This window comes from Pezoporus occidentalis, unplaced genomic scaffold (assembly GCF_034315485.1).
Source record: "Pezoporus occidentalis ecotype Australia unplaced genomic scaffold, CSIRO_AGI_Poc_V1 ctg158, whole genome shotgun sequence".
NCBI lineage: Eukaryota > Metazoa > Chordata > Aves > Psittaciformes > Psittacidae > Pezoporus > Pezoporus occidentalis.
The window spans coordinates 602,395-616,779 of record NW_026913404.1 but is presented as its reverse complement, the minus strand read 5'-3'; the positions used below and the strand labels follow the sequence as shown (position 1 = coordinate 616,779).

Here is a 14,385-nt window from a genome sequence, read left to right as displayed (position 1 = left end):
AAGGAAACACTGGCATGAGAAGGAGGAGGAAAGGCCAGAAATGCGTAGAGAAAAATAGGATTAAAGTTTTTAAAACCCCACAACAACAAAAGAGTCAAAAAAAAAACAAACAAAAACCAACCAAATCCCCCCACACACATACAGACAAAAAAAAAAACAAAAACAAAAACCCAACAGTCAAAGCTCACGTCTATATGAAAACGAACTCAGAATAACACTGTCACCTTTGAAAGGGTCATTTTTCAAGGTCCACTTTTTTTATCAGCAGTAATTTTGCGGTGCAGCGGTTAGCAGGAGCAGATGTCAGTGTATGGAATGTGTAAGTGGATCTCAAAAATGCATTCAGAGTCAGTTAAAACTCACTTGTATAGCAGCCTGGACTATTAAACAAGATTTAAACATAGAAAGGACTAGTTACATTTTAAAAGTAATACATGCATCTTCAAGGTCACTATGGCTCCATGAACTACATCAGTGACTCCAGCCACTCAAACTTTGTAAGCAGCAGTTTTTATAATACTTTCACAGTGTGCTGTTTTAATCAAAGCCCATCAAACACATCCCAGAATAGCTGAGGTTGGAAAAGACCTTAAGATCATCTAGTTCCAACCCCCTGCCATGGGCAGGGACACCACACATTAAACCATGTCACCCAATATTCTTTTATACAGAAGTGAAGGCTATACACAAAAGCTGTATTCCAGCGAATACTATTTTAATACCTTCGTATTTCACATCAGCATGACCAAATGAACTACATAAATAGAAGAATCTAAAGTGTTCTAAGTCACTGCACAGCACTTTAAGTACTTGTACAGTGAAACTACACTAACCAACGAGACTATGAAAACACCTTGCATGAACAGGTGTCCACTTGGTATGTGTGCAGCACTGAAAGACTTTAGAATCATGAACACCCCTTCTAGAGCAGCAAAGGTAAACCAGTTCCGAGTCTGACACCGCAGCCCCTTCAGCTGTCTCACTGCTTTCATCAGAAGCTTCATGGGAGATTACAACTGAGTATTTTGGGATGTGTAAGTCTGCCCCCTGGCGCTAGTGACCTGCGCTTGCCTTGCACACAAAGGGGAGGAGCTGATAAAGAACAATGACATATCTGAGTCTTTAAAAGCCTATAGAAACAATATCCAATTTTTTCTTACCCCTCTGATGGCAACTCTATAATAATCTCAGTAACATTCTACAATCAGGAATATTAAGTCCTACCCAGCATTATACTGGCATCATGCTCCAGTACAGATCAAAAAGTCAGAAGGAATTCGGTGAATTTTATACAGGTCCAAAAACCCTGCACAGACTACCAAGTCACATTTCCAGGTGAAGAGGAGAAGAGCAGCATTATCCCATAAACCAGCATGGTGACCCACAGCAAGCAAGGAATGACAAGACTGAGTACACTGAGGGACTTCATCCTTTTACTGGTGACTAGAAGTCGTTAGAGATACTACAATGATTATTTCAGTGGAGGTCAGGTTCAGGTTTGCTCCAAATCCATTTGTCACACTATAAACTCTGACTTAAGTCATGAAGTCTGGCACATTACTTTGAAACAACAGTACACTGATCAAGTACTAGCTAAACAGACACCCTTTCACTTGCTTGTCTCCAAAAGAGAAAAAGTCCATTTCATCATAGAGAACACCAACCTGTCACTTATCTGCTTAAAAACACATGTAAAAATATGCAGGTTTTACAGTAATTATATGCCAGTGGATAAAACCAGTAGTGGAACTTTAAGTAAGACTGGGAGCAGGAAAAAGGGGAAACTATACTGCCAAGCAGAAAATTTTTACAAATAGGGAGCTGTCAAGACTTATGTAATGTAAAGCAAAGATTTTACTTCTTTAAACGAGAAAATAAGAAACCGATCCCTCCCAGGAAAGCTATTTGATAAACAGTTGGGTTTTTTTAAGCAATTTCCCATTAAAATCCTTTGGGAATTTGAGGAAGACAAGATATATAAATGTCTATTAGATGAAACAATAAGCTACTTTAGTAAGTATTGCAAGCAAGTATTTCTGGAAAATAATGAAAAAATATTTTAGTAACTTTTGGTTTACATTAAATGGCTTCAGAAATAGAAGCTACCTCTTAAAAAAAAAAAAAAAAAAAAGAAGCACCCCCCAAAAAAAAACTTAGACTTATTTGGAAGCCCAACAGATCTCTTGAAGCAGTACCTTATGCAGGAATCAAAACCTGGAAACCATAGGGCTCTATGAAAGATCATTCTTATTCTGAGCCACGGATGCAAAGCATAACCACTCCTTTCTGCTGCAAGAGTTAGGATATCACTTAATTAGGATCTCCATATCCTTACATTCTATACTAATACTTAGTAAAGGAACAACAGGACTACTAACTATAAGATAGCTTTTTTCTTGTTTCTTTTGATTTGAATGGTTTTCACAATCTTGAAATTTTTTAAGCAAGCTATTTTTCAAGTTTGCTTGCCTAGACTTGTAAGTTAGTGTCTGCCTTTACCCAGACTGCAGGATGAACCTTATTCCTAAAGCCTCCATCTGCCTTTCACACCAATCCCCATTCCCTTTACCCATCTATACAAACTCCTGCCTTCTCCCAGGAGAGGTTGTAAATAAAATTATTAAAGGTTCATTATATTCAACAAGCATCACATGAAAAGATTTCTAAAGAGCAGTTAAGTAAGGCAGACATTTTCCACACAGCATTACAAAGAAAATCTCCAGGACATCATTCAAAAATTACAAAAGGTGATGCACCATTACCTATACTAGGAATAAGTCTGAAACCACAGATGCATAAGCAAAACCAGAGGTACTTGCTAATGACAAAGGGGGAAAAATAATGTACAAGGAAGGACAGACTGCAAAACTCACCAAAGGCACTGAAAAGCTGGTAAAGGTCACTAGTCTTCCACTCTTTGGGAAAAGTAACATGAAGAACATGATCTCGTTTTGGCTGCACTGTGAAACAAAAAAGCATTTGTAAATGCAATAGTCACTACTAGTACCTACAGAATATCCTACAAAAGTTATCCACTATGTAGCTTTTTTATTGGTCCTCTTTATTTTTTTAAAGAAAAGAGGCCAAGCTCTATGAAACTACATCAGACATCAACAAAAATGCGCCTGCAATTATGCATGAAATAGGCATAGTAGATGCCACAAATTCACATGCATAACAAACTGAAACAGCATTACATACAGTTATACTACCAAGTTCAAGGACGGAATAAAAAAAAACAACAGAACAATTCAACAGCCTCTTTATGATCCTGCTCTAGCTTTGGAGATCTTTTAGCAATAATTCAATGTTGTCATTTTTCTGTCATTAAAAGACTTATTCTGAAACAATGTTCAGTTTTCATACAATATGAGGTACGAGCTAGAACAGACATACTGACAGACTGACAGGGAGTTTTTATTAACAACTACACAAAGAAAAAGAACAGTGTATAAAAGCCAACATCTAAAGAAGATGTTCAAAAGAAGTCTTCAGTGTACACTGAAAGTTATTCAGAGCTTTATGAATTTGAGAGACAATCCAATTGCTGGACAAAGTAAGAGCACAGCAGATACTATCACTACACATCTGCCTTACTTTTACACACCTCCCCCTACACATGGTTTTGGTCATCATCTCATCATCAGGGGCAGGCTACTCAACAAGACAGACCTTCGGCCTCATCCAGTGAAGACTGTTTGTACACATAAGAAATCACTACAACATACATGTGGATGAAGTTCCTTTCACTAGGCACCTGATCTTTTGCACCTGTGAATTCCTACCCTATCTAAAAAAGAAACAAGAGGAATAGTATAGTTCAAGGTGCAAAGATATTGAAATATTTTCAATTTTCATATGAAGCTATTTACATATCACTTATTGAGCCTCTCCAGAGATATCTCCAGAGATTTAGTTTTTATGCATGACACAATGAAGATCTTCCCTAGCTATTTTACATTTTCATATTAGACAGAAACTGAACCACTAAAGAGGAGTGTTCCACTTTAGATTTACTGCTCCAGTTTAGTAAAGGTAACTCAAGGGTTAACTACATCCAGCTTTTTATGTTCAGATTTTAACTTGACTGCATGGAAGCACTCAGATGAAGAGCTTCTCTCTTCTTTGGGTATAGATATATATAGGAACTGACTTTCATCTTAGTGAATTAGCCTCCTGAATTCTTTTGTGATACAAACTTTTCTGGTTTCTGCTATCCTTAGCTTATCCTTAGCTTTCAGCATCAAAATAAGAGATTTTTTTCAATGTGTATCTCATTCATGGACCACATTTCCAAAATCAGACCATCAACCACTTGCTACATCTGGCTTTCATGGGTATTTGACTTCATTATACAAGGACAAACCTGCTGTCTTTTTGCTGCATTTGGTTAAGATGCAACTTTGCACTGTTTTCTGACGAAAGCCTTGTGCATTGTTAATTTCATAAATACAGGGAAGCATAAGCAATTACTACAATTTAGTTATGGCTAGTAATTACAGTAAGTGATAGTGTCCTCAGCCTGTATGTGTTTTATAGTAGAAAGCATGTATGTTTCTAGACGTAACTATTCCACAAATAAGACTTCATTTTTGCATGAACTTGAGAACTTTAGCTTTCAACAGCTACAGTGTTTCCTGAACAGACAGAACAGCTTTTTATGTGCTTTGGTTTTAAGGCTTCCCACCCCTGCCCAAAGGTTCAACAGATATTTTATTCCCAAATAATTTTTTAACATCTTACATAACCTCAACAGAACACAACAGTGACATCAAGCCTTCTAAAACTTCTAACCAAAACATGGCATAAAAATAGGACAGAGATTTCAAAATGCATCTATCTTCTAACAAAGACTGCACCACGAACTCAATTATAGTATTAAAATAAATCTTCACAGAAGTGCCATTATGCATGTACTAACAATAAAAATACTAATTGTAACTCAGCATCTCATAACTGAAATACCAAGTGATTAATGAAGTCAGGGAAAAATAAGCTTCCTAAGTTTTGTTTAGAGTAAGTAGTTGTCTTGCTCCACATAAGAACCTAGTTTTTCAGTTGCAAAAAAAGCCCAGAACATGACTTTGTGGCGAGTTGTAACATGGTGTCTGATCAGTTGGCCAGGAGAACCCAGACACCTTATAAAAGGGTGAATTTTTCATCTGTCTGATCATACCAGCTAAAATAAAATTTATATTGTAGACCCAAATAGAGGAAATACAGGAAAATACAGGAATTCAGTATTTTCCAGATTAAACAGCCTCTTATAGCTGCCACCCTCCAGCCACCTGTGACTTGCTTTTAAGTGCATCAATCTGTTTTGCTCAAAACAAGCTGCACTAGCATGAGTTTATCATAAACTTCCTGATAACAACTTACAGGTTTGCATGAACATCTGAGCATCAGAGTGGATGGAGACCCAAGTAGCTAAAGCAAGTAATCCCTTCACAAGTACAGGTCAAGTCCTGTTCTTTAAAGTTGCTACTTCAAAACCAAAAAGGACAGAACATTTTTCTAAGCATCAGATTTCTTTTTTTGGCTCTACACAAGACAAACACCAAAACCCCGCAAGTTATCTTAACAAGCCAGTGAACAATTCATTAATGTATCGCTTATTGAACAGTTAGCAATTCAAGGTATTTCCAATGCAGTAGTAAAGAACTGTAACAAGGCCAGTTTGAGATGTTGTAACAGCCTTTTTTCTATTGATTAGGGAGAAGAAACTACTCCAGACCCTTCAGTATCAGTTTATTCTTACTATCTTCATACAACTTTGAATCCTCTGTTAAACATTTATACCTTCTACCTACTCAGGTGAGAAACAGTTGATTCATATCCTGCTTTGCAGTCATTTTCTGCAACAACTGCATTTTTTTTTAAGAGTTTTTCATACACAGTAACAAAAGACTATAATGAAAGTCACTTTCACATATTTAGTACTACAGCAGCATTTAAATTTCAGAACAGCAATAAAAATTTCTAAAGCAGCCAGCCAAACATGCCACCCTAGATGCACTTTCCGTTTTGAAGCTTAGAAAGCCTCCATGCCTCAGATTCTGCTGTAACATCAGATTCGGTCTGCTCTAAAGGAGTGGCTTTCAGATGAAAGAGACAGACTTTCAGAGGCAGTCTTCTCTGGCAACTTTTCTTGGCAAAGTATCAACGCAATCCTGTAAGTTGGCTAGCAAGTGGAAGTAACATCTTTACAGCTTAGTAGCTTTGGCATTCTCTCAATGACCCAAAGTATTTATCCATTCTTGCACTCAGTATCAAACATAATTAGATAACCATCTCAACAGATCTGCAGAGCCAGAGCTCAGTGATCGGATCACCTAACCACGTTTAAAAACTAAATATATGCCCTTAGAACACACTTTTTCCTCTCCAGTAGTTAATTTCATCTTTCTAGAACTGCATTCTGTTCCTATTAAACTAGCATCTAATAAACGGTCATCTTCCAGACTTTTTCAGATGCATGGAGTTGAAAATGTCTTCACATTAATATTGCTTCCAGATGGGTATCACTTAAAGACACTTGTGTATCTGATTTCACAGTGCAAAATTAAGCTGTCATCTAGTCAGGGACTAGACTGACCTCCAGAGCTTTACATTTTTCTATGTTAAGACATAACTGGTAACAGTCATCTGAAGTTCTTCCCCTCACAGTGTGACATCCTGTAACAGTAAGGACCTTTATATTAGTAAAATATGTTTTCATTTTAATGTCTTAGCAACTTTCTACAGCCCCAGGTCTGTAACCTGAAATAACCTGAAACGTAAAAATATTTCCAGTAGTAAATAAGCTACTTACAGTCTGGTCCTTCCAAATTGAGATACGGTATGTCCATTACTCTCATAAGAAATAGCCTGAAGTAAAATGGAAAAGCACCATTAGCAAATTTCTGCCTAAAGACCTTTTATTAAAATGTCTTTTTTATAGTTTTTTAGATGTTGCTTCTGAAGAAGCAGAATTACTCATCCCAACCATATCTTGAGCTGTATTAAAACACACAGATGCTCCAATTATGTCGGATACATTATCTAACAATCCAGATTCAAAAAGTTACTTGGCATCATGCTAATAATTTTACTTATTCAACAAAACAACAACAAAGAACCCCCAACTGTTACTACTGAAAACAATTAAAGTAAGTGGGGAAATGAACATTTAGAAAGCAGCAGATCTGCACAGTAAAAGCCAGTTACAGGGTGTGGAATGTGCAAAAGCTGTCATTCTAAATACATGTACACTTCCCCATTTTCTGAGCACGGCATCATGCTTTAGGCAGAATGGATCTTGAAACCCTAAAGCTGCAAAAGCCATCACAACAACTCAGTGGAGATAACCAGGATGAGTCTTTTGCCCTTTAATATGTAACTGAGTTTATCGACACATTGAAGAAATGCTTTCAATAAGAATTCATATTCAGCTCTGAAAACTATTTCCCTCCAAAACAAGATGACAGCATTTTAGGCTACTTATGGGTATAGATGCCACATCGCTGCTACAAAACATTTGCTCTGCACAGTGTTCAAGCAAGGGCTAAAATAACTTTTCTACAAAAAGTTCAAAAAGCTTCTAAAATGCTTAAACAGTTACAATATTAAACTACATAATTTTATAGAAACAGCTGATGGATGAAAACATTTCAAGTGTACAGACTGATCTGCAATTCCCTAAAGAGTCTCTATGTCATACCACACTGACTATTAGTTTTTAAGAGTTTGAGTAATATGTTCTTACGGCTGCTGGTACCACTGGAAAATCTACTGGAATGCAGTTGATAACTTTACTATAATTACTCAGGAGAAAAAAACATAACACACACTGGGGAGCAAATATACTATATGACAGGTTCACATTTGAGCCAGAGGGTTTTCAGAGAACTGGCTCTAGTTATGATACATTGCCCCACCTAACTTCTCTTCCTGAGTCTCAGGGAAGACATGGTACACTGTGTCCACCTGAGCACTGCAGAACCTAAAAGGAATTTTACCAGTAAAAATTAGAAACATCAGCATCAATTACCTTTAGAAACTTCAACAATTCCAGCATAAGACCGAGTTATGAAGATATTTTAAAAAAGAGCCAGAGTTTCTTCTTACGTTTAACTTTAGGTGTCATACTCCTATAGCCTTGGTTTCATTATAGCTATCTGTTTAACAGGACAGGAGTGACATTTTGAGAACACAGCTAGCTTCAGAACACAGCTTCCACCAGGAAACAGAGAAAAAAATATCCTTACTTCAACATCTGCTAGGTATCTGCAGTAATCCTGACAGCACATGCAGTGCTATTGCTCAAAAAAGAAACAAACAAGCCATCCACCCAGAAAACAGACAGGAGACAGAGTGATCGGGCCATAAGGGTATCTTTCATGAGATAAAAGGCAAGGAGGAGACAAAGAGGGAGTATGTGACACATGTTCCAAGAACAGAAGGGATGTCACTATATTCCATCTCTGGTGGGAGACAGGCAGGCTCATACCACCATGACAGAGTGCCTAGCTGGACAGAAAGGAAGTTGCAGGTCTAGGATCTATACTCCACTAGTAAGCTGGACGTCACTTCAGACTGTCCAAAGATGCTCGGTTTCATTTATTACCTATGATTTGTGCTCATTTCTTTATCTGAAATAATGTCAATGTCACTGTTAGTAGGAGCCACAGCTGCCTTCAGACTCCAGTGGAGTGGATAGGCATAGCTTAAGCACAGTCAAAATATACAGTATTTCAGTTAGTCAGTAAAAGCACTTTAGTCTTCACTAGCTCTCCATCATCCACTCAGGATAACAGAAGTTTAACAAACAAAACAAAAAGGCAACTTTGGTTTAAGTTGAGCTATCTGAAGAATTAGCTTTCAAAGAATTCTTGAAACCAGCTACTTCTTACTCAAATGATTAGTTTCCTAGGTTTTCATAAAAAATAAGGATGAGGTTTAATAAAAAACAACAAAAACTTCTGGGGAGAGTACTAGTGAAGCTGCACTCTCTCAGGTTTTATCATGCTGAGGAAAGCAATATGGTGGCCAACAGCAAGAACACCTATGCCAGAAAAAAAAATGCATATACTGGAGATTAATTAAGATCAGGGTTTTATCCTCTATGTCTCTAAACAGCACATACATAAACACACACTCCCTAAACAGATGGTATAAATACCGATTTTAATACTAAGTGCACTTAAAGTATGTTACAGCAGTAACTGCCTCTTGTAGCACTAACTTACACCACATAGATTATGAACACTGAGCAGCAGCATAATGCATAATTACAACTGTAAGACCCCTCACCTCTCTCCAGAAAATTTACACTAACAAGTCGTTCTCTATGACAACATGAACCCTAGCATATACTAAATTGGCCAGATTCATGTAGTTGTAGGACATGCTTTCACACTACATTAATTTACAATTACTTAACAGTTACACTGACCAAGCTAAGGAAATGTTATCTCCTACATTGTTTAGAGCTCCAGCCAGTTCACATGGTCAGAGGACAGAGGTCTGTTTCTCAATATGCAGCAATATCCTAGGAACATTGAGGTATTGCAAGACAGCCACTTGGAAGACCAATTTTTCTGTGGCAAGTCAAGGAACATAAGGAAAGCAAGACTATGACCATGCCACTTCACAGCAATGCATACATAGTCTCAAGTAGTCAACATTCTTCATCTGCACTGAGCTAGAATGAGTTCTCACAGCGGCGTGATAAACACAGGGTTGCTGTGAACTGCGTAGAGAAACAGCTGAAAAAAGCCCAGATCAGTTCACCAAGCCAGCTCAGCACTCAGTATGGCCACAAGTGCCTGAAAGCACAAGCACAGTAATTGTTTACTTCTACACTATGACTGAGAAGTTACTGGTCAAATGGCAGAAAAGCACACTGATGTTCCTTTGCAGTGGGTTTGCAAAGAAATAAAACTAATAGAGAAAAGCCAAGGGAGAAATTAGTAAGCTCTCTGGCAAGAGTTGCCACAGAACCTAGCTCCCTGGTGAGACATTTTCCAGAAATATAGCACAAAACCAAGTTATATCCACAGATTTTGGTTTCTGAAATCCCTTTATATGAAAATAAGAATCTAAAGTAATTTATATTTCTACAGACTAGCATGCTAGTCAGCTCAATAAAACATGATGTTCTCATTTCTCTACGCCTCTTTCACCCCCTGCCTTCAGCTACATCAAAAAAATAAATGACCCCCCCCACACCTCCCCCCAAACCACCATATTCAAACAACCCAAAGAGATTCAAAACAAAGTTATCATTAAAAGTTTGGGAGAGTCTTGCAGGTGGGGATGGGGAGGTAGAAGAAGGGAAGAGATGCTGCTCTAAACAAAGCAGGTCAAAAACTCCAAATCAACTCAAAAATATATTACACAATATATAGCATCTAATTTACACGCATAAGAGTTATTACAATATAGATTGTAAGCGTTCATCAAGGATTACTCACAGCAGACTGTTCACGTGAACATGATTTTTCAAAGATACTGTATATACAATGAAGCATAAAGATTACAGAAATGTATCTCTGGAATGCTTGCATTATTGAGTTGTTTATCATACAACTTAGTGCATTATGCCTGAAAGAGCCAAACAACCCTAAGGCAAAGTCTGTTTTTAATCAGTTCTACTCTGCAAGAAGTTAAAACTGGAGATCTTACATTCATCATTAACCTATATGAACATTAACCTATATACTGGCCACCACTCTGGAATAGCAAGTCAGGAAGTTTCATAACTTTGCTGACACAGAGATCAAAATAATTACTGAAAAAAACTAGTACTTTCCTTTGAAGGCTAAATTTGTAAAAAACAAAGCTTGATTCTTTCAGTTTTAAATTTCCTCCCTCTATTTATATTAGCGACAAGTCTATTCAAACAGAAAACATTTTCAAAATCCGATCAGTCACACCAATCATATAAAAGTTTAATCTTTAAACTGTATTTAAATATTAACACCTAATATTCAGAGATCTTGGCATTAAGACTTTAGAAGCAACCCAAAGAATCATAAAGTGGTCTGCTATAAAGAACACTTTCAACTGCGAACACTGTTTCTAAATAATTGCCTTGTAATAAACTACTCTGTTCAGCTTCTTTCAGGAAAAACTTTTGTGACAGATAGTATAACTTTCATTTGTTTAGCTTACAGTTTGCATGTTGTAGTTTGGGTTTTGCTTGAAGAACATGACTACAGCAAAAAGGAAAAGGTTTCCTTGTTCTGACTGCTGTCCCCAGGATCAGGTAGAACTTCTGGAGGAAGGAGGAAGATAGTTTTTTTTCTCCCCAAGAGGAAGAGAGGATGCTCAGCTAGGGAAAGCTTCTAAACCACAAACCAGAGAAAACTACATGTAGCAGGAAGCTAGCTGGCAGCCCAGAGCATACCTGCAAAAAAGCCCCAGAAGCAACATCCTTACTAGGGACCTTAGGGTAACTATATAAATCACACAAGCCCCAGATGCTACTTAGAGGTGCTAAACAGACCAAATGCTGGAAATAGCGATCTGATCTGCAAGGACATACTGAACAGAGCAAAAGTCTTGCTCAAGTATCTAACAGCTCTAATTTTTGACATGTACTTCATTTTTATTTCAGTGATGAAATAAATGGAGTTGTTTTATTCTGGTTTGTTACTCTGCATTAAAAAAAAAAAATAATAAAAAAGCTTTAAAAATACAAGCCTTGGCCTGCCCACTTGTAAGGAAAAAGTGAGACAGTCTCATCTCCAAGCTCTGACTGAACTGAGGTGGCAGATGTTAGTTAAGACTATGGCAAAGCTTCTAAGATCATGTGAAAGAAAGACATGGCAAGTCTTCCAAGTTTCCATGACTTAAAAATAATACCTAGCTTTTCTGAAACAAGAAGCTACAAGTTCTGCATAGACACAGAACAAATAGCCTTTCATTTTTTCTGGTAAACAGTAATTTTCAGATCTTGTTTAAGAAAAAAAAAAAAAAGAAAAAAAGAAGCTGCTCATTTCCCTACATTTTTTTGTTAACTTCCCTTTCATTACAGTTTGGCAGTGTTAACTCTGAAGCCAGAACACACACAGCAGGATTTCTCTCAGAACTCTGAAATGTCACTGTTAGAAGGAAGTCATATTTGAAGTATACAACTTAGTAACTTGAAAAGCTTAAATTTAGTGTATTATCCGGACCGTTTTAGAAGCTTCAGTTTATACTTGTGCAGATACACATCTCTAGAAAGAACTGAAACCATTTTGGTTAATGATTGAAAAAATGACCCCCCGACTGGCATTTACTAGTTGGCATCTGTGTGCGCACTGGTATTACTGAAAACAGGCCTGTGATAAATCCTATCTAAAAAGGAAATTATGCTGATCAATTCTATCGTCACCTTCACATTCAAATCAAGTGGTCACTGTGGGTCTACTACAATCTGAGAAATGTAGATATAATTTATAATGTCTGCTAGAATATGTGGAGTTACTGCTTTACATGTCTCGGTGTGAAGAGTAACTGCTATCACTAGAGTAATCTGGTTTCCAGACCAATGGAAGCTGAAAGCCATTGATAACAATTATTCCCTCATTTATGTAAGCCATCTGAAGAGAAAATAATTATTTTTCCCAACTCCTGTAAGATAGGGTTTGAAGTGATGGTATTTCTCTTGACCTTAAACAAACAGACAGACTAAAGCACCAGCACCTTTTTAATTTAAACTTGTTTCTCTTCAGGAAGCAGGTTACGCTACCTTTAGAAGCTTCATAAGCTAAAATCTACAGATTAAATATGTAAAGAATCAAATCTGTCCATAAAGACTTCTATATTTCTCAAGTCTACTTCAATTTGTTCAACTAATTTGCATGAAGATCCAATTCAAAAGCAAAATACTGGTAACAGCGTCATCCCACAAACTACTAATCCCATACATGTTTATCATGCTTTCTTAAATAACCTGATAATGTTAACACAATAGCTTTGTGTTATTTGGATTGATATTACAGTAGGGGTATTTTAGTTTTTCCAGGCTGTTTAGTGTACTCAGTTTTAACTATCATAAGTTTCTGACAGTGTCCTACAACATAAAGAACACTTGTCCTGTTTTCCTTCTATTTCACTATTCCCAAAGGTTACCCCAGAAATAATTTTCTCAACTACAAGAAAATCAAGTTGTAATATTCTCAACACTGGCATGGACAAGAACATTAAAGCAGTCCAGGTACTCTTTTAAGCATCCTTTCACAGGTTAGCAGAAAGTAAACCACTCTCTGCAAAAGAAAATGTATCTACTTTATAAACTTGGGCCTCCCTGTAGCATTACTAGTGTGAACCAGAAAGACAAAACTGAAGGGTAAAGAAAAATGCACTTAGCCATTGATTTTGAGGTTAGATATACATATATGGCTAGTATTAATTTTCCATATTTTAGCAGGTCTTTTTAAACAACTACTTACTTGTTAAAAAAGGGTTCAACAAGTTTTGATCTAGCAGACACATGGGTTTTCGGAGGACTGAGAAATGAACCTGATGAATGAAGAAAAATTCAGTATGTAATAAGCAGCTACAGAAAGCACTCAGGAGAAGGTCTGAAAAAGGTCACACATGTACCTAGGAAATTAGCCATAGAGATGAAGCACAGCCCAGTAATGTAAGCATCATATCCCGCTTCATGAAGCTGTTCAGAAGCTGTATCATAACTTGGAAACCCATCAGCACTTTCTGAGGAGAAAGAATAATTTGTAAACATATTATCACAGAAGTCAGAGGCAACCCTGTTTGCTTGGTCCATGCAATTATTTTGTCAGATCAAAACAAAATTTGGGTAAGTTCATATGATTTTCAGAATTTCTGAAAATTCAGAAGTTCTGGGGAAAAAAAGCTAAACCCACAATTTTGTTTTGTATTTTTAAATAAGAATAGGTTCCTATGATAGAAGTCCTATTCTATTAAAAAGCTTCCTATTATAAAGCTATTAATTCCCATACCTACTTAGCCAAAACGGAATATTAATTCTAACAGCAGGATTCCCCATATGGCCTTTTTTTTTTTTCTGAATGCCTTGCATTTAAAAGGACACTCAGCCTAATTAAAACCTCTATTATTAACCTGTTTGCTAACCATCCAACTGACCTATGGTCAGATTCTTCAAGGTATTTAAATAACGAAGATGGAATTAAGTCATTAAAGGATTTATTTATTAACAGTCATGCTTGGTTTGTGCGTGAAGACCTTGAGAAATATCCCTTGAAACACCTCAAAGTAGAAACCTTCACAGGCACTTCTCTGTCTGAAGGTCTCAGTAACAGAGAAATATGTGAACATCACTCTCTCTTCTGTATCATTTAAATTTTTCCCACTCCCAACAAAGTTATTTCGCCTCTGTAGCTAGTTTCTCAGCCTCTAAAAAGATTGCTCATC

The 14,385-nt window shown here is 36.9% G+C and overlaps 1 protein-coding gene across 4 annotated transcripts in view; it reads right to left on the bottom strand.

Moving 5' to 3' along the window:
- Nucleotides 1-14,385, bottom strand: part of PARN (poly(A)-specific ribonuclease) — a 59,725-nt gene that overhangs the window by 28,669 nt on the left and 16,671 nt on the right. For all 4 annotated transcript variants that reach the window (XM_062611854.1, XM_062611857.1, XM_062611856.1 and 1 more), the window contains 4 exons: nucleotides 13,576-13,686; nucleotides 13,422-13,491; nucleotides 6,812-6,867; nucleotides 2,874-2,960 (listed from right to left, as the gene is read on the bottom strand). In XM_062611854.1, coding sequence (XP_062467838.1) covers nucleotides 2,874-2,960; nucleotides 6,812-6,867; nucleotides 13,422-13,491; nucleotides 13,576-13,686 — 324 coding nt within the window. The remainder of the gene's footprint in view (nucleotides 1-2,873; nucleotides 2,961-6,811; nucleotides 6,868-13,421; nucleotides 13,492-13,575; nucleotides 13,687-14,385) is intronic.